This window comes from Talpa occidentalis, unplaced genomic scaffold (genome assembly GCF_014898055.3).
Source record: "Talpa occidentalis isolate TD23 unplaced genomic scaffold, MPIMG_talOcc4v2.1 talOcc4.7, whole genome shotgun sequence".
Lineage (NCBI taxonomy): Eukaryota > Metazoa > Chordata > Mammalia > Eulipotyphla > Talpidae > Talpa > Talpa occidentalis.
The window spans coordinates 48,443,961-48,469,551 of NW_023605083.1; the positions used below are offsets into that span (position 1 = coordinate 48,443,961).

General features: G+C 44.0%; 1 protein-coding gene and 1 long non-coding RNA gene across 4 annotated transcripts in view; one reads left to right on the plus strand and one right to left on the minus strand.

The window, feature by feature from the left end:
* The window catches only part of LOC119232422 (uncharacterized), a 102,583-nt gene that overhangs the window by 22,823 nt on the left and 54,169 nt on the right, over nucleotides 1-25,591 (minus strand). The window lies entirely within an intron of this gene.
* Nucleotides 2,095-8,485, plus strand: LOC119232417 (spermatogenesis-associated protein 31D3-like). The gene is made up of 4 exons (XM_037494434.2): nucleotides 2,095-2,362; nucleotides 3,288-3,327; nucleotides 4,405-4,465; nucleotides 4,705-8,485. Exons 1-4 carry the CDS (start codon nucleotides 2,162-2,164, stop codon nucleotides 8,348-8,350), a joined length of 3,948 nt encoding a protein of 1,315 aa, XP_037350331.1. The 5' UTR covers nucleotides 2,095-2,161; the 3' UTR covers nucleotides 8,351-8,485.

The window sequence follows — 25,591 nt, forward strand, 5'->3', positions numbered from 1 at the left end:
AATCTCAGAAAGCAACAAGCTTAGACATGATGTAAACTTAAGTTACTCCTAAATGAGTGAGCAAGAAATTAAAACATACGTCCACACCAAAACAGGTCCACAATTATCCGTTAAAGTTTTTTCTTAGTATTCCAATAATAGAACAATCCAACTTTTGCTGACCAATATACAAACATATGTGGGATATCCATAAAATGGAATCATTTGCAATTAAGAAATGAACTACTGGTATATGTTACTACATCTGGTATATGTTACTACATGGAACAAATCTTGAAATCATACTGAGTGAGAAACCACCTACAAAGACACATATGTAGTATTCACTACATGGGAAATACTTAGACATAAGTGGTCATCTAGGTGTGGAAAAATGAGAAGATTGGAGGATGAGGGCCAAGAAGAACTGAGTTTCTTTTCAGAATGATAAAAGTTTTCTAAAATTGATTTAGTGTTGGATGCAAAATTGTGAGCATACAGAGTCACTGAATTATAAATTTTTCCTCCACATTTTATATTTTAAAAGGACAGGTTTATTAGAAAAGGAGAAAGACAAAGAAACACACCTGCATAATCACAGGTAGGTAGGAGAGCTCTGAATTATAAGCTTTTAATGAATGAATTGTAAGGTACACGAAGGACATTTTAATGAAGTGGTAATAGTGATGTATCTTTATTCACAGTTGCCAAAACTGGGACATAACAAAAATGTCCAAGGTAACTGGATAGATCAACAGTGAACATCTAGACAGTGCTAAAATGATGGGTAATGCAGCAGTCAGGAAAGACCATGGAGAAAATTTAAATGCACATTACTAAGTCAAGGTAGGCAATCTGAATGGACTATGTGCCATATGATTCCAACTACATGATATTCTGGAAATGCACAACTCTGAAGACAGGAAAGATCAGCGGGCCGCCAAGGGAAAAGAGACAATTGGATGAAGGGGAGATGACAGAGAATGTTCAGGACAGTGGAACTACTATGCTACTGCAATACTTAATAGAGATGTAGGACACTACGTAAAACCCCAGTGTAAAATGTTCCCAGAGTGCTAGTAATGGGTCAATTGTTGGTTCATTACAATCATGAACAGTCTCATTCTGGCACTGGATTTGAATGTCAAAAGGATGTGTGTGGGTGTGTATGTGTGTGGCATCTACTAAAAGTTTTTGTGTAGTTAAGCTATGCTAACTTTAGAAAAATAAGTGTTAAGAGGGCCCTCCCTGGTGGTGCAGGAGTTAAGTCTCAGTGCTATCAAGGTATTGCAGCCACTGAGGCCTGAGTTTCATGCCGGGCTGGGAGCTAATCCACAAGGCACAACAGACCTCACCTGTCTGGCACTGCTCCCCTCAGCAGTCATTTCAGTTGACCCACCTGTTCTCTCCCCACTCTGTCTCTGCTGAACCTGCTCCTCTGGCCTACTCCCCATTACTTGTGGCATAAATAAATAAAAATAAAACTTTAAAAAGAAAAATATTATGGACCTGTCCAAGAACATTTGAAGTTAGTTAATTATTCACAATTATTTTACACATTTCTTTTTGTGTTCTGAAGTTTAATCATGAACTGTCCACTTTAATCAGCCCCGCTGAATAAAGATGATTGAAAATGACAGAAACACAATACTAAAATTCACTATTTGGCATTCATAAAAAAAGTCAGCGTAAAAAGCACTGTAGATCTTTATCTGAGTTTGAATAGGCAAAAACATCCTACGGGAAAGATGGTTTGAGGACACATAGGATGTTGAGTGTCAATGTGCAAACATTCCTAGCAGTATTACAGACTTTCAAGGCAGTTGAATTGGTGAGACTCAAGCCAGGGTTTTCGAACGAACGGTAAAGAGGAGCTCAGTTTCCATCTGCGTGACAGATACAAGAAGCATATATCCTCGAAGCAAATATATGATGGAGGGTGGAACTGGAAAACTGGATGATAGTTTAGGGTAGAGAAACCTCCTGGGCTATGGAGAATAGAGGAACCTGCTGGACCTGAGTTGGGGGAGGGGCTATGGGCACAGTCTGTGGTAGCCCCGCCCCTGCTCCCAGGTTTCCTTTGTGACACTTCAGAGCTCTGTGATGTAAGCAAGGGACTAAATAAAGGCCAGTGCTAGCCTTCTCAGGCTCAGTTGCCTCAGGCAAGCGTGTGATTCACAATATGGAAATCAGTAAATGGGATGCTCTTTCATTTCTGAAATGCCATATTGATGAGTCCAGGCTGAGCTTTGGCTCAATATCCTTGGATATTGACCCTGACCTCATTTACCTATGGGCGTATTGTTTGGTCTTTCTGTTCCTGTGCTACCTGGTGGGGATTCCATCTCTATTCACTGGCTGGAAAACCACAGAGGGCAGAAAGGTAAGGAACACTGGGCAATTCCCCAGTAGAGGTTCTGTATTGCCATTTCCATGTCTGTTTCCACATTTTAAAATAAGTTTGCTTGATTCTGGGAAGTGTGGAAAGGGAAGTGTGACAAAGAATACAACTTCATGCTCCTCGGGAATAGACTAGGTAGGACTAGGCTCACGAGGTGCTCACAGACCAGCTGGGTGTGGTGGAAGTAAGCACCATGCCCCTGCCTTCCTGATCAGGACAGTGTCTGAGATCTCTGCGGGACACACAGGCCCCAACACTGGGTCATGAGTCACATTCCCTGGTAGGTGTCACTCCATCAAGTCTTCCTGAATGTTGAGCTGATCAGGAGCGCAGTCCCCTGAGCAGAGGCTGTAGCCTGGGATCTCGAGCCAAGAGACAAGCTCCCCCCAAAAGACTATAGGCTGCTGACTGAGAATAGCAATGTGCACCTCATAGACAAAATCCCCGCCTTTTTCCAGAAGGAAACCCTGAAAATATTTTAGTAATTTAGATTTTTATTTTTTTAAACTCCTTTATTTTTTCGAAGATTTATTTATTTCTACAAGCACTGGGGTTCAGGCCAGAGGCGCAGAAGGGAGAGAGAATCCACAGAGACAGAAGAGGGAGCAGAACAGGCAAAATGATGGAAATACACTGCTGAGGGGAGCCGCGGGCGAGAAAGGAGAGGTCTGCTGCACCATGTGGGAATCTCCCTGGCCGGCTGGGATCGAACTGGTGACGCAGAGGCTGGGGATTCTCACAGTGCTGTGCTCAACCCGCTGCACCACCAGGGAGGCCCTTAGCACGTTTAGAAGTTATTTTTAAAAAGGAATACGACGTTCAGTCAATGAGAACAGAGTCTTGTCTGAGTTTTCTCCACAGAGGAGGAGTGAACTGAGAATCAATCATTCATTCTTTTTGTTTTCAGTGCAGAGCCAAGAGGAGGCGGAAAGGGGGGACACTGACAGGTAAGGTTCTGCCCGTTCCACCCGCGCTCTCCGAGGCCGCCCTTCCCTCTCTTGCAGGAAGCCCCAAATCTGTGATTTCCTTTTTTTTTTCTTTAGAAGTGTTTATTTTTTTTTTCCAAATAAGCAGTCAAATATTTTGTGTAATCCTGCTTTTACTTGTCATGTTTATTTATCCTTTCAAAATTTTTGTTAATAATAAATTTTATTTTTATATTCCCCATACAATTGCAACCCCCTTATTTTGACCCCAATCCCTCCCCTCCCGCTCCCTACCCCCATAGAGTGTCTCTGGTTCATAGTTTTTTGTTGATTTTCGCTTTCTTATCGTTATTCCTTTTCCTGGTCCCTGATATTTTTTGTTTCGATAATAAAAGGGATGGTTTTTTTAATTTCTTCTTCTTCAGATTTATTGTTTGTGTATAGGAAGGCTACTGACTTTTGCGTGTTGATTTTGTATCCTGCCACTTTACTGAACTGACTGATGAGTTGAATTAGTTTTTCTGTGGAGTTTTTGGGGTTCTCTATGTATATTATCATATCATCTGCTAATAGTGATAGTTTGACTTCTTCTTTCCCTACCAAATCTGTGATTTCTGCGGATAGTAGTCTCTCTCAGAAACAGGCCCTCGAGGAGCGGCTGATGGGATGGGGTATGTCAGGTACCCTGCTCTGCCGCCCCCGGGACAGGAAGCAGTGAGGGGCCGGGGTAATGGCCGTTGCCTGACAGGCCCATGGGGTATACTGAGAGTCAGAGCTTCAGTGGCCTGACTTTCTAAAAGTTCTCTGACTTCATGGATGATCCATTCCGTTTTGAGGGAACCACCGACCTGCATTCCTTCCAGGGTGGTTTAGGGCATCACAGGAGATCATGTGCATCAAAGTCTTTTAGTCGTGAAGCAACACACACACACACACACACACACGACCCTGCTTGATAGTATCACTGCCATCTGTCTTCCTCTAGTGATTGTTGAGCATTTCAGTGCCAGATAGCCCCAAGGTGGCTCCTAAGGGACTCCTGCATTAGACCTATGCTTCTATTTTCAGCACATAGGACATCTTCTTCTTGTTTCCCAGGTTGGAGCTATTGCCAGAGTGACACAGAAGAGAAGAGGAAGCTGACTGCTATTGTGGAAAGGTGACTTGTCCTTGCCCTGACCTCACTGTAGCATGACCTAGGGATTTAGTGTTACCCGCTGTAGTCATGGGAGGGGATAGTCGTGGGAGGGGTAGCCACGGGAAGGAGGGTATTGTGAGGTCACAGAGCGGGGCAATGTGAAGAAGCAGAGTTAGATGTCCCATCCCAGCCAGGCCAACGGGTCATCCTTTCATGGTTCTGGCCCTGGCTGCAATTTGAACACCCCCTGTCTCCTGCAGTCCCCTGGGCCGGAAACATGCTACCACCCGCTTTCGCCAACTATTGTGTCCAGACCCCTTCTGTGAAGTGTGTAATAGAGCAACTGCTGAGATCAACCAACTGCTGTTCTCAGAAGCCCTGGAAGATGCTCCCTCTGTCTCTTCTTTGGCTTCCACAGCTCCCATGGCTGAGTCCTCCTTCACAATGTCCTCTGCCTTCCCAGCAGCTCCCGCTGGAGACCAAATACCAGTTTCTTTGCTTCAACCTTCCCCACCACCCCTCTCCAACCCTCTTCACTCACCTAATCCACTGACCTGTTCAGATGAGTTTCTTGCACCCTCACTGGGATACAATCTGTCACCAGAGCCTTTTCCTTCACTGGGTCCTGAATACCCAGCAGGCCATTCTTCACCACAACACCGTGCTTTTTCCCCAGTCCCCCAATATCACAACCAGAGAGTGGACGCTGTGCTCCCAGCACACACCCCTTTGTCTCTAAATAACATCTTCTCAGGGGACCCCACCCTCTGTCAAGGTATCAAAGCCTTACCTAATTTGCCACAACCAATGAATCCTGATGATCCATATGGTTATCATCATCCACCACCAACACTGTCTGTTTCATCACCTCAAGACACTACGGTAACTCGGACTCAATCTAAAGCAATTTCCATCTCATTCAAGACTGTCTCAGAGAACACCACCTCCTGCAGCCCACCAGGGCTTTCTGTTTCAGACTGGTTAGCCTCTACCTGGGCACCACGTGGGGACTTCACTCACGAATGGCTTGCCCTTCCGTCTTTCGAGACCTCTGTGAACCTGCCATTTCTCAGTGCAGACGTCTTGGAACTCCTAGAGAGGCAAGTGCAAAAGCGGAGTGATTTCCTGATGTGGAAGGACAAGGAAAAGAATAGTTATTCCTTTCCAAAACCACAGGGACCAGGGTACCAACCGAATTCTTCAGGGGGAATGTTAGGGTCCCCTGCTGATAAGGATGACTCAGCAGTCTCCCTTCCCCAAGGGAGCCCCAAAGGCAAACCACAGGAGCTGCAGATGCATGAACTGCCCCCACATCTTAAATCTTTGGGGGACCATTTACAGCAAAAACGCATCCAGTTCTTCTGGGGTCTCCCATCCCTACACAGCGAGTCCTTGCGCTCTGCCATCTCTCTCTCGGGGGGCGCTCCCCCTGTCTCTTTTTTCAATAGAATATCAAATGCCTCCACCAATCAAGAAGCCCCAGAGCTTCCCCAGCCCCTCCCTCTGTCCTCACCCGAAATCCAGACTCCAACGTTGCCTCAAACTCCGCCACAGTCCCCGTCCATGCCACAATCCCAGCCGCCAGCCGACCTGCCTTGCCCAATCCCAGCCCAACCATCTGGCCCTTCACACCAAATTAAGATCTGTGGCGTGTTTTCCAATAGACCCGAGAATGACCCAGATTGTCTCCAACCTGCTGATACTGAATTCCTGGAATGGCATGTGTTGCAGAAGCAACTAGCAGATGTGTGGGGTTTACCCGCTGTTGTCCAAAGTTCTTACAAAGACTTTAGCGCTTCACCTCCCGATTTTCCTCAACGCCGGCACTCTCTTGTCTCTAAATCCATCTCCATCCTTCCTGGAGATTTCCCCATTAGTGATAAACTTCGGAGAAAACTAGAACATCACCTTCGAAAGAGGCTTATCCAACACTGTTGTGGCTTGCCCCAAAGGATCGTACATTCCATGTCATTACAGATGCCTCCAGAATGGCTGTCAGAGGCAAATGAATTGGGGGGCTACAGTGCACCTTCGGGAAGCACTGTGCTTCAGGGTCGGAGTTGCAAAACTCTAAATGTTGGACTGAGCCAATCGGGAAGTGTCCATGAGAGGAAGAGCTCGGTAATGTCTCAGTGTAAGAAGGATGCAGGGAGGTCTGAGGGACATAGCCCAGAAAAAGTCTCTGCGAAACTGCACAACCAAGTAGGGCAGGACGATTTGTGTTCATCGGTGTGTCAGGACTACTCCCTCAACACCTCCCAGCAGCTCTCCTTCATGAAGTCCAGCGCGCAGAATTTGCTGGAAGACCATATGAAGAGGTTTCGTCTGGGGATGCGATTGGGACCTCCCTCTAGAGTCCGTCAATCCTTAGACATCTTCAAAGAGACAGAAACCTCTTCCCTTCCCAACCATCCCTCCTCAACCAACATGACTACTCAGGAGGACTCCAAATCAGGGGGCTTCACGTCCATTAGAAGAAAATCGAATGGGGAAGAGAAGGTGGGGCTAACAGGTGTAGGTCCTGTGCGAGCTCACCCTGTCCCTGCTACCTCACACCTGGGCAGGGACAGAGAAGGGAGCGTGAGAGAACCAATCCCTGCCGTCACCCAGGAGCCAGCAGAGGGTGCGCAGAGGATGAAGGGTGGCAGACCCAGTCTTCTGCCTGTCGAACACAGTCTCCCGGGCAAGTCAAGGCAGACTCAGTGTCCCCGAGGCACGAGGTGCCCCCCCATGCCGCCTGCAAGGCAGGCTGTGGCCACACACGAGCCAGAGGCTGACAGAATGAGTTTCAGTAGTAGAGCAGAAATGCTGCAGGGCAAAGAGAGGCGCCAGAACTTAGAGATGCTTTCCAAAGCCGGTATGTCCAGGGAGATATTCAGGGCTGAGGAACTTGATGCTCCTCGATCAAAATCTAGTGACATTTTGATAACCAGCAAGCCAGGGAGCCCTCCACCAGCACCACTTTCTTCGGATAACTTGACCGTCAAGTCCTCACTGACTCATGCTCAGGGCATCTCCAGTGGGGACATGGAGGCCTCCCAGGTGCTGCAGGCCCACTTGGTGGACAGTGGGTTCAGCCCGAGGCGGCGGCTGGGGAATGGGATTTGTCAGCATGCGTTCAAGAGGTGGCAGGATAAGAATTTCCCTCCAGCTGCCAAGAGAGTGAGTCTTCGGGGGACCAACACAGATGAGCTGGGTGGAGGGGACGCCAGGCTGGGGACACCCCAACCCAGAAGGCACAGCGTTCCCACTCGGAACATGGCATTACATGAGGCACACTGGAGGCAGACTGCCCAGGTTTTCAACAAAGAGGGGCAACCTCCTGCTGAAAACATATTCAGGCAAAAAGTGAAGCACTTTTTGCAATGGATTCGTCTTAGGAAAAGAGAAGAAAATTCCCAGGAGAAGGGCAGCTCCATATCAAGCTGTCCGCTTAAAAGTGGAGCTTCCTTTTCTGGGATGTCGGGAGCTCAGAACATCAAGACAGGCACTAGAAAGTCCCAGGAGAGGCTGGGCTATCACGAGACCATTCATTCGCCAGTGATGTGTGGGAGAACGCATCAGAATGCAAAAGTGCAGACCTGCACTGAGCCTATTCAGCGACATCCTCTTAACTACAGGGGTCCCTGCTGTAAAGTGACACACGCCAAGTTCTGCCCCCAAGCTGCTGTCATTGCTGGCCAGACTCATCCTACAAATATTCGATGGGTCAGAGACATGGGCGGACATCCACAGAAAGCTGTGGCACTTGGGGAACAGCTATTGTGTGGGAAGCGTCCCCCACCCCCACATGGTATCTGTATACCATCTAAAAGCCAACTGCAGGCCTCACGTGGGCCACGCTTCTCCAACGTCTCTCACCACTGTGGAAGGGACGGTGATCAGAGAGCTGTGTCAACTACGTAAACAGAAAATTCTCCTGCAAATTTTCCAGCGAGGAAAATTTTGTACCCAAAATAATTATTGTTTATCAGATTGATTATCCCCAATAAATTCTTCTTTAATAGCAAAGTCTTATGTTTCTGGGACTTGGGTTTTGGGTAAATCGGGGCTGTGCTGAAAGCAAGGAGTTAGTTCAGTTCTTACAAATGGCCTCCTTTGGTTTCTCAATGATGACCACTCCCTTGGAACCCTGGCTGAGAAATTAGAATGTGTTTCAGCCCCAACCTCACTCTCCACCTAAGTCTGAGGACATGTGCTCTGCATAGCCCTGATGCAAGCACATAGTATCCCACACCTTCTCCTTCATTGTATGCTCTCTAGTGTTTAGGGATTATGGAAGAGCGGTCTTCCAGATGCAGAGACCTAACAACAAGTGTGTTTGCAAGCAAATCCACAGGAAAGAAGAAAGAACACCTTAATTTTGTTTACAGTCAGTGACCAGAGGTTCCCACGGGTGGTGGGTGAATGCTGAAAGTGGGAGTGTTTGGAGGTGGATGTTTCTAGTGTGGACCAAGGACCTGGATCAGGAGGGCTCATTTTGTTGAACTAGCTGGGGTAGGATCTAGAAACAGTGCAGATGCTGTTTGAGAAGGCTCATGTTCAGCACCGTTAAACCTGCCACTGAGGCTTCTCTGTGGAGAAGGGACCTTGAAGTAGTCGTTTTCTCCCCCTGGTATTTCTTCAACCTGCCAGGAGTCATGACATTTTATGCCATGTGCAAGCATCATGTAATTGTCAGTGGGCTGTTGACAAGTCAGCCCCTTTCCCTCCCAGGGTGAACTGAAAATGAAAGCTAAAAAAAAGATGCTTTAAATGAAGAGGGTAGTAAGAAAAAGAGGGCAAAACAGGATTCTGCTGGTGAAACAGGTTTATGCCTCAATATACCCCATCATCACCATGTCATGATCCGTCCTGCTTCCACTACTCAGTGTGATCCAGGCACCACCTGAGTGGGTCTGGGCCGGGTACTGTGCAGCATCCTGATGACTTTTGGTCATAGAGTTCAGGGTTCTTTCAGTATTAATGCAGTTGTATCTGTAGGGATGTCATCAGCCATGACAACCTCTTCTTTGGGAAGGGCATCTACACAAACTTGATGACAAGATCCCACTGTTAGTGTGTAGAGTTCACCTATGAGGATGGAGGTAGCACCTTCAATGCACATGTCTCTGGGGGAGTCATGGTAGATCTCGCTCACCACACTTTCAATTCATGAGCCAGCAGTGAGTCTAAGATTTTGCGCCAGAGCTACATTTTCTCTTGGGGACTAACCAAAGACCTCCAGACAATGCTCTTTGGGTCACACTGCACATACACAGACTTACCAGGGTTGGCATACACCTCTTCTGTTTGACTCAACTTACAAGTGGGTTTTGGAGGCCAGGCGTTCCACAAGGAATTATCTCATGTGTAGTAAAATGGGAACACAAGCAATGGAACTCATTTCAGTGTCTCTTTAGTGTATTCTCTTCGGTGCCACTCAACACCTCCTTCACTTCCCTCACACTTATCTCATTTGCTCAAAGATGTGCCGGAGCACCATTCACAGAGAAACCATGGGAGGGCTTTTAGTCACTTTTTCATCAACAAACTTTCCAAAACACATTCCTATTCCACTTTTCTTCTGTTACATATAATGGTTTCCACCCATCAGCAAAGGAGTTATAGTTTCTGCAATTTCCTTGTTGAGACACAGCTACACTCTAATCTTGATGGACAGAGGCCACCCTTGACAGGTTATTTTTTTTGTGCTTCCCTCTCCTTATGAGGCACTTGATCTCTTTTATTTTTTAATTTTCAGTTTCCATCACAGTAATGTTTAAACATAACACAAGATACACGGAACACAATAACTCCCCAAGTATCCTTTGCACAACTTCCAGGATTATGAACCACTAAGTGTGACACATCACATCTTTTATACTATGCTGAAGGTATGAACATCAGTTTAAATATCTTAAAACTCAACTCTTACACATAAGTTCTTTGCCAACATAGAAGCTCCCCCACTTCTTTGATATTTTGCAATGAATGTATCCACAAACAGCATTGTTGGTGAAAAAGCACTGAGCCTTAGAAGGGTTGGCACACCCTTCTGCTCTTTGAGTCAACTGAGAACTCATTTAGGTGATTTCTTCCCTCAACACCATGTGGAACGTAATCTTACAGAGAAAACACACGCAGATCAAGAACTTGTTACTCTCCTTTCCAAAATGCCATCAGAGTAAAAGATTAAATAAAAAGGTACAAAAAAATCATCATTCAGCAGAGAAATTAAAATCAAAACCACTATGAGATAGCGTGTCATACAAGGATGGCTAGACTAAAAAAATCAGGTAATAACATATACTGGCGAGAAGGTAGAGAAATTGGAACCCTCATACTGCTGGCGGGAAGGGAAAATGGTGTAGTTGTTCTGGAAAGCAGTTTGGAAGTTCCTCAAAATGTCAAACATAGACTTAGGCTATAACCCAGAAATTCTACTTGTAGGTATATACTCAAGGAGTAGGAAAATATCTTTCCACACAGAAACTTGTAAATGAACTCTCCTAGCACTACTACTCACAATAGTAAAAAGTGGGAAACAATACAAACATTCATCTATTGAAGAATGGATAAATGAAATATACTGATTCCATAGAATCAATGTAACATGCTTGGCAATAAAAACTGCTAATATTGCTGTGATATGAATGAATATTCAAAACATGGTAAGTAGAGAATCCAGTGACAAATGACCACACACATCATTCTACTGGTGACATATCCAGAATATGGAAACCCAGAAAGACAGAGTAGATTAGCGGTTGCATGCAGTGGGGAGATGAGAAAAAAGAAGGGTGACAACTCGTTTACGGGGTTTCTTTCCGTTTTCACGAAAATGATTTAAAATTGACCATGGTGATGGTTATATGTGTCTGTGAATATACTAAAAGTTATGGAATTATATACTTTATGGATGAAACATATGGGATGTGCACTCTATTTCAATAAAACCATTAACAATCATTTAAAAAGTTTAAGCCCTTGCTGACAAGTAGAGAGAAGCTACAACAATGATGTCATTACATTTTGGAAGATGGAAACCCATGAGGAGTGGTAATTAACCAGCAGTGATGGCAAACCAATTCAAACCACATAACCCCAGGAAATGAATGACTTCTTTTTTGGAGACACCAGATAATTAGGATTTACATGCTGAAAACATGTTGAATTTTTTCTTTTTTACAGTGTGTATCATTAAATATTTTTAATGGGAGGGGTACTATTTTTTTCCAGTACTTTCTGAAACCCTGTTGCAATGTCAGCATGCCTTATATGTACAAAAGTTCCCAAGTTTCTCGCCTGAGACAGAACCTGAGACAACAGCTTTAGAGGTGGCACTGTACACCTCAGGGATCTGGGTAGGGAGGTGATGCGAGCTGTTGGTATTAATTGCAGAAATCTCAAAGGATAGGTAACATTCAGAACAATAATGTAAGAACATATTTGACAAATGTGTTGAAAAGGGACATGGTTGGTAAACAATTACTCTTTATTCAGACTGACCAATTAATATCTAATCCATTTTTTATAATCTCCCATTTCTGATGGTCTCACTCATAGCAGGAATTTAGAAAACCTAAATAAGGGACTTGGAAAAAGACTAATCAATACAAAGTAACATTCAAAATCAACAAGCAACTATGGACTAGAGAAACACTGTGGGGGTGGGTGGAGGGGAGGGTTGAAGAAGGATTAGGGTCAAAATAAGGGGGGGTGCAATTGTATGGGGAATAAAACCAAAATGAAAATGCATACATTGTGCAAAAATGAAAAATGATGTAAGAATTATATAAAATATTAATAAAAGAAAAACCAACTCCCATTTCAGTTTATTCTCCTTCCCTACCATCCTTTTTTCCCTTTATCTTCTCCCAAATGCTTGAGGAATACATTTCATGAATTTTGTACATTATTCTTGAGTATCTGTGTATTCTGTAATAAAAGTATCCATTCGGTACTCTCAGTAAAAAACCTTAATCTCTCTTTCATATTCCATGTTTGCCAATTTATTGAGGAATGAATGTCCTCTGTAATTTTTATTTCTTGTAAGTTTTCAAAGTGTTCCAAATGTTTCATTGTGGCCCTTTTCCTCAACCTCCATCATGCATCAGTCCATAATCACATCTACATTCATTGTCATGGGTCTTTGGTTTCCTTTTGCCAGGATCACAGTGTCTCTCCTTTCTTGTTAATGACCAGATGATTTTTTTTTAAAAAAGATACAATTTTATTTTTTTTTAAGATTTATTTATTTTTATCCAAGAGCTGGGGGACAGGCCGGAGGCACGGTAGGGTGAGAGGACTCACCGGAGACAGAGCGGAGGCTGGAACAGGCAGACTGCCCAAAATACACTGCTGAGGGGAGCAGATGGCATGACAGGAGAGGTTGGCCACATGCAGGGGCAGGAATGGACACAGTGCAGGTTTTCTGATCCGGCAGACTGGGTAAAGGAGGAGTCCTGGAACTCTCAGCGGCTTTTGCAGGTCTTTTATTTAGATGTATCAGACATACGGCAGGAAGGGGTCCTGGGGTTCCCTGAGGCTGGCAGTCCTTCCAGCCCCCTGCAAATCCTCACTCTCTCTGGGCTCTCTGGCCTTCTCTCTGCTTCTCTTCTTCTCTCGGCTTCTGCTTGTGACCCCGTGACACTGCCCTGAAAAGCCCGGTCTTAGCCCCAGAGAATCCCATCTACCGATGCCCACACCCTACTCCAGGTGCCCGCCATCAGGCATGCATTCAGGACCTCAGGGATCCATCATCTATCCTGATGGTGGGAGGGCAAAAAGCCTAACACATTTACCTTACCCTACACCACGCCTTGTGGGAATCTCCCTGGCTGGCCAGGATTCGAACCCGAGCTGCAGACACTGCGGACAGCTTCACAGCGCTGTGCTCAACGTTCTGTGCTCAACCCACTGCCCCACCAGGGAGGCCCATGACCACATTGTAGGGGCAGGAATGGACACAGGGCAGGTTTTCTAGGATCCCATGCAGAATGGGTAAAGGAGGAGTTCTGGAGCCCTCAGGGGTTTTGCAGGTCTTTTATTGGGCTTCACCAGGCATATGGCAGGCAGGGGTTCTGGGGGGCCGGGAGGCTGGCAGGCCTTCCAGCCCCCAGCAGGTCTTCACTCTGGGCTCTCCGGCCTTCTCTCAGCTACTGCTTCTCTTGCTTCTCTCTCGGCTTCTCTTTTGGCTTCTACTGGCATCCCCGTGGCGCCGCCTGTTGTGGCAGGAATGACCACTGAGCAGGTTTTCTAGGATCCAGCAGACTGGGTAAAGGAGGAGTCAGAGTCCTCAGTGGTTTTTTGCAGGTCTTTTATTGGAATCACCAGGTACACAGCAGGCAGGGGTGCTGGGGGCCTGGAGGCTGGCAGGCCTCCCAGCCCCCAGCAGGTCTTCATTCTGGGCTCTCCGGCCTTCTCTCAGCTACTGCTTCTCTTGCTTCTCTCTCGGCTTCTCTTTAGGCTTCTACTGGCATCCCTGTGATGCCGCCTGTTGTGGCAGGAATGACCACTGAGCAGGTTTTCTAGGATCCAGCAGATCAGGTAAAGGATGAGTCAGAGTCCTCAGTGGTTTTTTGCAGGTCTTTTATTGGAATTACCAGGTACACAACAGGCAGGGGTGCTGGGGGACCGGGAGGCTGGCAGGCCTCCCAGCCCCTAGCAAGTCTTCACTCTCTGGGCTCTCCGGCCTTCTCTGCTTCTCTCTCGGCTTCCGTTTGTTCTCGGCTTCTTGGCTTCTGCTGGAGTCCCCGTGATGCCGCCCTTAAAAGCCCAGTCTCAGCCCAGGTGAATCCCATCTACTTATGCCCACCCCCTACTCCAGGTGCCCGCCATCAGGCATGCATTCAGGACCTCAAGGATCCATCATCTATCCTGATGGCGGGAGGGCAGAAAAACCTGACACTTTTTTCCTTAACCTACAGTCCACCCCCTCAGGGTTTTCTGCCATCCAGTCTTCGTATATACAATTTTCTTAGCAAACATAAACAATGCAGCCATGGCCCACAAGAGCCAATACATCACAATATAACAACAAAATACAACAGAACACAAATAAGTCCAGGCAGGGCCCCAACCTAGTGCAAAAGACAATTACTGGTACCAGCAGATGAGCCACCACATCTGCTGCCGAAGGCACTGCTCATACGAGGGAGGGGAACCACTCACGGCATCTACTGTAACACGCCAGGCGCCGTCAGGCTTCCTGGCCTTCTCTGGCTGTAGTCTCGGCTACAAGCCACACACCGCATCCACCCCCAGGATGCACTCGCTCTCTGAATGACGATTCTATTCTGTTGGGGGTAATCGCCAACCCTCAGGGTTTCTGTCTGCTGTCGCTCCAACATTCAGCTTTCATAGCCACCAATGCGACTCGCAGACCCCTGCACTCAGGCCAACCCACTGCACAAGCACATGGGCCGGGGATCCAAACTCTACATTCGGCTTGGGCTCCACCCCAAGCCACGTTCCCCACCCGCCCCCCAAGGATGTGTTTCTCAGCTCCTCACCCTCACTCGACAACAAGCAGGGCATCACCCACAGGTGATTTTACGAGACTCACAGGTCTGCAGCATACTTAGGCTGCTTAACAGTCGCTCAAGGCTTCCCAAACTTAGCATCAGCACCAGCTTTTGCCTTCTCAGTTGGCTTTTCTCCTCTGCCTGGCTGCTGGGCATACACAGGCTGCTTTTGGCCATCCCACTGGCCACCCCTAGATTCTTAAAAAGAAAACATAACCTGCCAAGGTCCTCTGCCTTCTGGAGGGATTGTCAGTCCAAGTTCATCAGTCTGAGTCCATCATCCAAGTCCATTAGGCTAAGTTCATTGGCTTCTCCCTGAATCAGCACTGGTGAGCTCCAAGTCATGGTCCTCTCTTCGCCGATGATTCTGGATGCCTCAGGGGTCATTGGCTGGTCCTCTTGGGCAGCTCCTCCACACAAGGTCTCATCCTGCAGCTCCTGGGCCTCGTCCAACTCCTGTGCCACCATGATGCTCCAGCGTCGTCACAGGGAAACAGTGTTATTACTTAGTCCCTCCAGGTCTTCGGAGGGCTCCATACCCGTCTGCATGGATCATCTTGCCGACTTACGCCAATTATAAAGGCAGGACAGGGCACTGAGCAAGTTTTCTAGGATCCAGCAGATCGGGTAAAGGAGGAGTCAGAGTTCTTAGTGGTTTTGTGAAGGTCTTTTATTGGGATTACCAGGTACACAACAGGCAGCGGTGCTGGCAGGCCTCCCAGCCCCTAGCAAGTCTTCACTCTATCTGGGCTCTCCAGCCTTCTCTGCTTCTCTCTGGGCTTCTGTTTGTTCTCGGCTTCTTGGCTTCTGCTGGCATCCCCGTGACGCCGCCCTTAAAGGCCCAGTCTCAGCCCAGGTGAATCCCATCTACCAATGCCCACACCCTACTCCAGGTGCCCGCCATCAGGCATGACATCAGGACCGCAAGGCTCCATCATCTCTATGGAGAAGAGACCTTGAAGTAGTAGTTTTCTCCCCCAGGTGTTTCTTCAAGCTGCCAGAAGTAATGACATTTTCTGCTGAGTGAAAGCATCACCTAATTGTCAGTGGAATGTTGACAAGGCAGCCCCTTTTCTCATGGGCAAACTAAAACTGAATGCTAAAAAAGATGCTTTAAATTAAATAGGGAGTAAGAGAAAGTGGGTTCATCAGGATTCTGTTGGTGAAATAAGTTTTTGCCCCAATGTACCCAATATCACCATGTCATGACACTGTCCTCTCCCACTACTTATTCTCATCTGGCACCACCTCCCTGAGGCAGGGCCACGTACTGAGCATCATCCTGATGCCGTTTGGCCATAGAGTTCAGGGTTCTTTTAGTACTAATGCAGTATTTGCAGGGACATCATCAGTTATGACATCCTTTTTGGGGAAGGCGTCTTGGTGCCTTCTATCCAAACTTGATGACAAGTTCCCACCGTTTGTCTGTAGAGTTCACCAATTAGGATGGAGGTAGCACCTTCAATGCACATGTCCTTGGGGGAGTCATGGTATCTCTCACTCACAACACTTGCTGCTCATGAGCCAGCAGTGAGTCTAAGACTTTGCACCAGAGTTACAGTTTCTCTGTGGGGACTCACCAAGGACCTCCAGACAATGCTTTGTTGGTCAAACTGCACATACACAGACTTACAAGGGTTGCCATGCACTTCTCTTCTTTGACTCAACTTACGAGAGGGTTTTGGGGGGCAGGTGTTCTACAAGGAATGATCTCATGTTTAGTAAAATGGGAACACAACCAATGCAACTCAGTTCAGTGTCTCTTTAGTGCATTCTCTTTGGTGCCACTCAATACGTCCTTCACTTCCTTCCACTTACCTCAATTGCTCAAAGATGTGCTGGAGCACCATTCACAGAGAAACCACGACTTTCCAAAACACATTCCTATTCCACTTTTCTTCTGTTATATATAATGGTTTTGAACCCATCAGCAAAGGAGTTACAGTTTCTGAAATTTCCTTGTTGAGACACAGCTACACTCTAATCTGGATGGACAGAGGCCTCCCTTGACAGGTATTCTTTTGTGCTGTCCTTCTCCTTATGAGGCACTTGGTATCTTAATTTTTTAATTTTCAGTTTCCATCACAGCAATGTTTACACATATGCAAGATACACAGAACAAAATAACTTCCCACATCTTCCAAGATTAGGAATTAGGAAGTGTGATGCATCTCATCTTTTATACTGTGCTGAAAGTATGAAAGTCAGCTAAATATCTTAAAACTCAACTCTTACACACATGCTCTCTGCTAATATAGAAGCTCTCCCATTTGCTACTTTGCAATGAACGTATCCACAAAATAAAACGCATTGTTGGTGAAAAAGCATTGAGCCTTAGAAGGGTTGGCACACACTTCTGCTCTTTGAGTCAACTGAGAACTCATTTAAGTGAATTCTTCCCTCAACCCCATGTAGAAAGTAATCTTACAGAGAAAATTCACACAGGATTGTTGTACCTATATCATGCAAACCCTAAGAAGTATAAAAGTGTATATGTTTATAAAGATACTCTATGTAAATGGTTTGAAATATTTAGAAGAAAATGATACTTCTGTCATATTTAAATGAGTTGCAGATTTTTAGTTAAACACAGATCAAACACTTTTTACTCTCCTTTCCAAAATTCCATCATAGTAAAAGATTAGATAAAAAGATACTCAGAATCATCATTCAGAAAAATGAAAATCAAAACCTCTGTGAGATGATCTGTCATATGCACAAGGATGGCTAGACTAAAAAAATCAGATAATAACATGTTTGTGACAGGGTAGAGAAAGTGGAACCCTTATACTGCTCGTGGGAAGGGAAAAGGGTGTAGTTGTTCTGGAAAACAGTTTGGAAGTTCCTCAAAATGTCAAACATAGACTTAGGCTATGACCTAGAAGCTCTACTTCTAGATATATACTCAAGAAAAATGAAAACATCTTTCCACACACAAACTTGTAAATGAATGCTTATAGTACTACTACTCATAATAGTAAAAAGATAGAAACAACACAAACATTTATCCACTGAAGAATAGGTAAATAAAATGCTCTCTTTCCATAGAATCAGGGTAACATGCTTGGCAATAAAAACTACTGATATTGCTGTGATATAAACAAACACTGAAAACATGTTACTTGAGAGAACCCAGTGACAAATGACCACACACATTATTCTACTTGTGAAATATCCAGAATATGGAAATCCAGAAAGACAAAGTAGATTAGCGGTTGCATCGCAGTAGGGAAATGTGAAAAAAGAGGATGACATCTAGTTTACTGGGTTTCTTTTTGTTTGCATGAAAATGGTTTAAATTTGACCATGGTGATGGTTATATGTGTCTGTGAATATAGTAAACGTTATGGAATTATATACTTTAGCGGATGAAACATAAGGTATGTGAACTCTATTTCAATAAAATCATTAACAATGACTTAAAAAATTGAAGAGTTTGATGACAAGAAGAGAGATGCTACAAAAATGATGTCAATACATTTTAAATATGGAAACCCAGGAGGAGTGGTAATTAACTAGCAAGCCTGGCAAACCAATTCAAACCACATAACCCTAGGAAATGAATGACTTCTTTCCTGGAGACACAAGATAAGAAATTATGATTTACATGCTGAAAACATGCTGAATTTTTTGTTTTTTACAGTGTGTATAATTAAATTTTTTTTAATGGGAGGCGGACTAGTATTTCCAGTATTTTGTAAAACCCTGTTGCAATGTCAGCATGCCTCATAGGTACAAAAGGTCCCAAGTTTGTTGCCTGAGACAGAACCTGAGACAACTGCTTTAGAGTAGGCATTGCACACTTCTGGGGTCTGGGTAGGGTGGTGATGGCAGCTGTGGGTATCAAATGTAGAAATCACAATGTAAAGAACGTATTTGACAAATGTGTGGAAAAGAGCAAGGATGGTAAACAATTACATACTCTGCTCAGATTTACCAATTAATATATGATTCATTTTAAAGAATCTCTGCTGTTTCACATTATTCTCCTTCCCTAGCACCTTTTTTCTCTGTATCCATAACCAAATGTTGATAAATACATCTCATGAATTTTGCACATTATTCTTGAATATCTGTGTATTCCTTAATAAAAATATCCATTCTGCACTCACAGTACAGTTAACATTGTCATAAAACTTTAATCTCTCTTTCATATTCCATTTTTGCCAATTTATTGAGGAATGAATGTCCTTTGTGATCTTTTTTTCTTGTAATTTTTCAAAGTGTTCCAAATGTTTCATTGTGGCCCTCAACCTCCATCATGCATTAGTCCATAATCACATTTACATTCATTGTCATGTGTCTTTGGTTTCTATTTGTCAGGATCAGTGTCTCTGCCTTTCTTGCTAATGACCAGATGATTTGTAAAGAATATATTTGATGTACCATTTTCATAAGACCCTTCTCTCTTGGATATCTTTTGGTGGTATTTATCTTGTTCAAACTTTAAAGGATGCTTTTATTGTTGTGAGTCATACAGACCGTAGGTGCAGTCAGGACCAATGTGGTCTAAAAAAAAATACCAGAGATGCAAACTGATGTGGGAAAGATTTTTCTGAACAGATTCCTCCTTCAATCAAGGTAGGGAATGAGAGAAGGGTTGTCCTTGACATGTAGCTTTCTTTTGGGTAAAGTCTGGTGAAGAGGTGGATTTAAAGGGCAGCACAGAAAGATTCTATCATTACTGATAAGCCCTCCTAAGTGGGAGGGAAATGATTAGGTGGGTGTGGCCAAGACTATAAGACTCAGGCTGAGAACACGAAGCAAACCAAGAAAATGACAGAGGGCTTCATTTCAGCAGTTTATAGTCTAAAGAACAAAGTTGTAAGGGTTATAACCATTAAATGATTAGCTAGCATGAAGATGAAGAAATGATGAAGAAATCAGATACATTTATACCACTATCTTGATAGTATTTTAAAAACTATAGTGGGCCTCCCTGTTGGCCCAAGGATAAGACGCAACTTATGAAGCTATCCCCAGCGACTGCAGCACAAGTTCCAGGGAGCTACCCACATGGCGCAGCAGACCTCTCCTGACTCGCCTGCTGCTCCCCTCAGCAGTATATTTCAGTCAATCTGCCTGTTTTGTTCCCCACTCCGTCTGTGGTGAATTCTCTCACCTCCTGCCCCTATGGCCTGTACCCTAGTTCATGTATGCATAGATAAATTTAAAAAAAAAAAAAAAACTAGAGCCTCCCCAGTAGCGCAGTGATTGAGCGCTGGTTTGCGAAGCTGCCTGCGGCCCCTGGAGCACCAGTTCGAATCCCGGCCCCTGGACAAGGGTCGCACATGGTGCCCAGACCTCTCCTGCTGCCCACTGCTCCCCTCAGCAGTGTACTTCGTCCATCTGCCTATTCTACTCCCTGCTCTGGCTCTGGTGAATTCTCTCACCCTCCAGTGCTTCTGACCATGTCCAGTACTTGCATAAATAAATAAATAAATAAATAAATAAATAAATAAATAAATTTTTGGAAAAAAATAAATAATAACTATAGAGATCTTAGAAGAACTTGGGCAAAAGTCACAGACTAGATGGGAAAAAATAAAACATTTCATGAAAGATGCAATTAGACATGTGATTCAAAAACAACCCTGCTGGATTGCTTTGTAGACTTATGCTCATTAGGAGTTACGCTAAAGAGAAGCCTGCTCCCTAAATCAGATGAGTTTGGTCTGCAAGTACAAAAGAGCATAACTGAATTTTATGTTGGTAAAATAGAGACAATAATTTTCAAGGGAGAGAGGGGAATTGGCTGAGAGAAGAAAGAGGGAGCAGCAGGGTGAGACATTGTGTGGCTGGAAGGAAGGAGAATGAGAATATTTAGGGGTCAATAGCCCTAAAGTGATTTGTGGAATAAAAATTGCTAAAAGATTTTTAAATTCTTCATCATGATTCCAGAGATATCCTATGCCCTTGCCTCCCTCTTTTTCATCCTTTCTGATCATTGGTACTGGTCTCTCATCCTATTAATAATTGGTGAACAGGGATTCTTATAAGAGATAAGGAGGGTAGAGATGCTGTTGGTTTTATTTCTGGTTTCATACAAATAAAAATATATGAAGGAAGTAGTAGCTGAAGACAGAATAGATCTTGGGGCTGTAAATCCTAGGCATATCAGACTTTCAACAATTATGTGTATGTGTGGTCAAGGGCCTCGATAATATCCGACTAACGGGGAAAAATAAACTTGAAGTGATGAACTTGAACTCTGTGCTTGGGATATTCTTTTTATGCTTCATGAGGGCATGAGTTAGGGTTTTAGGACTTGTGTATAGGGAGAGGATGGGGTTAGTTCACTGCTCCATGACATTTCTCTTTGGCTTCTGAAAGGTAATTATTGCATTGTAGGGAGACAGACAGTGGCGTTCTTAGTGTGATCCTAGACTCCTTTATTAGATTCTGTGCAGATATTTTGTATGTTAGGGTCTTGATACTTTCATGGATAGAATAAAAACTTTCAGGCCTGCCGCAGTCCAGCTCTGACCAGGGCTGGGTTTCTGTAAGGACATGGAGAATTACTGGAAACCGTTTCATTATCAATCATGTTGGAAGGTACATTTTTTCAAACTACTGAGGTATGCATTACCGAAACTGGCATTGATGCCAATGCTCATTGTGTTATTTTAAAGCTTAAAGAAAATTTCTATGGTTTCAATAACTGGCAAAAACAAATTAAAAGCAGCAGCAGGAGCCAGCTATTGAGTTTTCTGACTTTTCAGAAATCCTCCCCATGCCCGGACCTTTGTCAGACGGCATGAGTAGCATGGCCCGCACCATCGCCCCCTCTTCTGTTTTTTTTGGCCTTCAGTTGTAAAGTCTTTAATTCAAGATGAGTTTGTTTGATTCCTCTGCTTAACAATTTGATGATGACTGGAAATAAAAATGAAAGGGAGAAAATAATCAGTAACGATATTCCCATATTAACGAGGAAAGGGAACCATGCAGTATTGGTGGTATAATGTAATGTAGCAAGGAACAAGCTGGCAACCTCTGAGGCAGAGGAGGAGGAGACCTGGGCCAAGCTGATCTCTTTAATGTTTTCTTGAAGGAAGCTTAAATCTCAAGAAACATCAGTATTATTCCAAACTCCTAGAAGGTGATTTTTACATTGTCCCAAGGGACTGAGGAAGAATTGTACATGTGGAGAGTAACACAAATCCATTTGTACTGAGAGTGACATTAGTGGTCAAATGAGGTTTAAGATGTTGAACCTGACTGCCAACATATAAAACAGTTTCTTTAAGAACATTTAACCGGGCTTCAATTTTTTTGTCAATCTGTTTCTTGCAAACACAGAGCAGTAGAAATATTATAGTCCTTTAGATTTAAACATAAATTCATGCCAAGGTAGAAAACCCGAAATTTATCTACATTACTCCAAGCACTATTTAAATCAGCAAGCAAGGTTTCAGACAATGGAACAGAGGGAGGGGGGTTTCTGCACATTGTAGCAGGAGCTGGTGATGGATTAGGGCTGGCTTGTGACTCTTCAAGTAGCAATAGGCGAAGAGGAGGAACCAAGGTGTAGAATTAGTCTATCAGGGATCCAGATGATTCAGCGTCCTGTGGAACAACACAAGCATAGCCTCGCCCACAGGTTAGTAAAGGGTTGGGCCCTTTTCAGGAACGCGATAGCAGATCTTTCCAGTGATTTTGGCTTGGATCCTTAGATTCCCAGTGTCTCATGATTGGAGAGACCGCATGAGAATCACAGTTTAAGTAATTGATGACAGAGCATGATTTAATATATGATGTACAGAGCTATATTTATATTTTGATTTTTATAGTTTTGATATTTGTGTTTTTAAGGTCTGATGAGCTCTTTTAACTTTAAATGAATTACAAAATTTTTTAAAGGCAGAGGAGGTATAAGCAAGTGCATTATCTGTCTTAATGGCCTTAGGTTTTCCTGCATAAGCAAAGCAAAACTTTAAATGTTGAGATACATCTTTAAAGGCTTCTCCTGGACAAACTGTAGCCATTGTCCCAACTTTTTGTTTTGAGCAATTTGTTGTTCAGCCAATTCTTTATATTTTGCTTTCCAAAGTAAGAATATTCCTGCTGGCAGACAAGATCTGGCAGTTTGATGCCAATCATAAGGAGTCATCCAGCGGCTAGAAACTGCCTCAACCAACTATATAGTACATGGTGAGGTGAAACAGTCTTATGTTTTTTTTAGAATTTTATATGGGAGAGGCTCCCACTGAGGATCATCCCATTCATCATCAAATTTAACAGGGAAGCACTTAAAAGTGAAATCCCCGTCTCGCAGGGCTTCCTGTACTGCCCCTGAAAAGCCTACTCTGGCATCAGAAGGCAAAATTTTTTTACTAGCAGATGCTTTCTTCCATGGCCCTTTGTGATATTTTGGCATAAAATTAATTACATCAAAATCTGGAGCTGAGGCATTAATTAAACAATCCCAGTTACTGTCATTGTATTTAATTGCCTCTTCTTCAAGAGTTACTTCATCCTCTGGGGTCAATTTATCTCTTTTTCTTTGCATCATCACCTTCTGCATCACTTTCCCTTTCATCTTCTGTTTCACTAGAATCTTTATTTGAGCTTAATTTTTTAGCCACAAACACTTTTGAATCAGATTTATTAAGTAAAGGTGTGGTCTCGTCCAAGGTGGCATCAGAACTTTCTTTTAACCTTTTATCAAGAAATAGTGGCTCTGGCCGGGGATCTAGCATATCTTTTAAAAGTCCCCATATTACAAATGCTTCCACAGGCATGTTTTCAGGCCCGTGATGAGTAATAGTTTCATTTCTTTTCCTATTTTACTCCATGTTTTAGTATCTAGGCTGCCACCCCTAGGGAACCAAGGGCAGCATGTTTCTACAAATCCTAAGAAGCTAGCTAACTGTGCACATGTCGTCTTAATTCCTTTTTTTGCAAGCATATGTTTAATAATGTCAATAAAGAGCTTTTCTCCCTAGACTCATTATGGCCCATGACTTCTCAAAATTTCTCTGATTACTGCTCCCCTTCTCCTGCTATTCTCAGGGGGGTATGTGCCCTACCTACGAGCAGATCTTAGCCGTCCCTGAATGAGAGAAAATTTACCGTACATACCCCATGTTGGGCGCCACTTGCCAGAGTACAGCTCTGACCAGGGCCGGGTTTCCATAAGGACGTGGAGAATTATTGGAAACCGTTTCATTATCAAACATGTTGGAAGGTACATTTATTTCAAACTACAGAGGTGTGCATTATCGAAACTGGCATTGATGCCAACGCTCATTGTGTTATTTTAAAGCTTATAGAAAATTTCCATGGTTTCAATAACTGGCACAAACAAATGAAAGGAAGCAGCAGGAGCCAGCTATTGAGTTTTCTGAATTTTCAGAAAACTGCCGTCTGGACCTTTGTCAGACGGCATGAGTAGCATGGCCCGCGCCACAGGTCTTTCAAAAGTGAGAAAAACCTCTAAAAGTCCAGAAGAACATGCCCTAAACTGTATTTTCATCTGCTTCTTCACCATAAATATTTATAGGGTGGGTTACTCTAGCATAATAAAGTCAACGATCTCCCTTGTTGCCTCCAGAATGTTGTGGACAACGATATCCCTTGTTGCCTCCAGAATGTTGTGGAATTGGATGTGTGTGGGTGTGTAGGCCTTGAGGTTAGTGATAGAGAAAAATCTTCACTTAGAGCTTTCTAGTGAAGAATAAATGTCATCGACTCCTGACAGCCCTTCTCTTCTGTAGGTTATATGTGATTTAGGCCAAGTTCCCTACTATTTACCTTACCCTAATAGAATGGAGAACAGTTCATCCTCTCCCTTTCCTTTACCTTAATAAATTAGTATGGAAACTGCATCACTGAAAAGATCAGGGGTGTTCATTTTCTTTTCTGACAAATAGCAGCTTACTTTCATTTAGAAAATGTTGCTGATTCCAGAGTATCTGACAGGTGGGTTGTCACTGAGAAGTTGTGTATGAATAAGCTTTGCTGTTGTGGAACTGGGTTGGTGAGGGCAGAATCTAGAAAATAGATGTGTGATGGCTGCAAAATCTGTGATGTGTGGGGTTTTAAGTTTCTGAAAGGTAGATTTTGAATTCTACAGCAAGATCTCCATGCTTGTGAAAATCCCTCAAGCAACGGGAATGAATGTGAAGAGATCTTCCTTGGGGAATATCTTCAGATCTTCCTTGGGGAATGTCTAGTTTGATGGCAATATTGCCGGGTCAAGTGATCACCTGGCCATCACTTGTAGTGATTTTCAACAGAGTCACTCAGAATGTGGGGGAACTGAATCAAAGAATAAGGAAACTACAATAGTGGAGTAAGTGGGAAAGGATGAAAATCAGAGGGCAAGAATGACACCATCATCCCTACTCATGACTCCACATTGGTCACTCATTCCATCCAACACCGCCGGACCTAGATCCTGCTTCTCGAGGCTACTCAGGGCTTTGTGGAACACAATAATATATTCCAGAATAAGAAAGTGTGAGACAGTCTTGCGTGTGAAGACAACATGTGCAGGAACTTGTCAAGGAGCTTGCTTCCCTCTTTGGTGCCTGTACTAAAGCCATGCTACACCTTACACCAATGGAATAGTAATTAAGGTTGTATTCATAATCTACTGCTGTGGAATGAATGAATACCTCAAAATTTAGTGTGTTAA

Excerpts from the sequence above, each read along its gene's own strand:
- LOC119232417 (XM_037494434.2), top strand. The coding sequence starts at position 2,162 with ATGGAAATCAGTAAATGGGATGCTCTTTCATTTCTGAAATGCCATATT. Across the intron at positions 2,363-3,287 it reads AAACCACAGAGGGCAGAAAG|TGCAGAGCCAAGAGGAGGCG; the intron begins GTAAGGAACACT and ends TTTTGTTTTCAG. Across the intron at positions 3,328-4,404 it reads GAAAGGGGGGACACTGACAG|GTTGGAGCTATTGCCAGAGT; the intron begins GTAAGGTTCTGC and ends CTTGTTTCCCAG.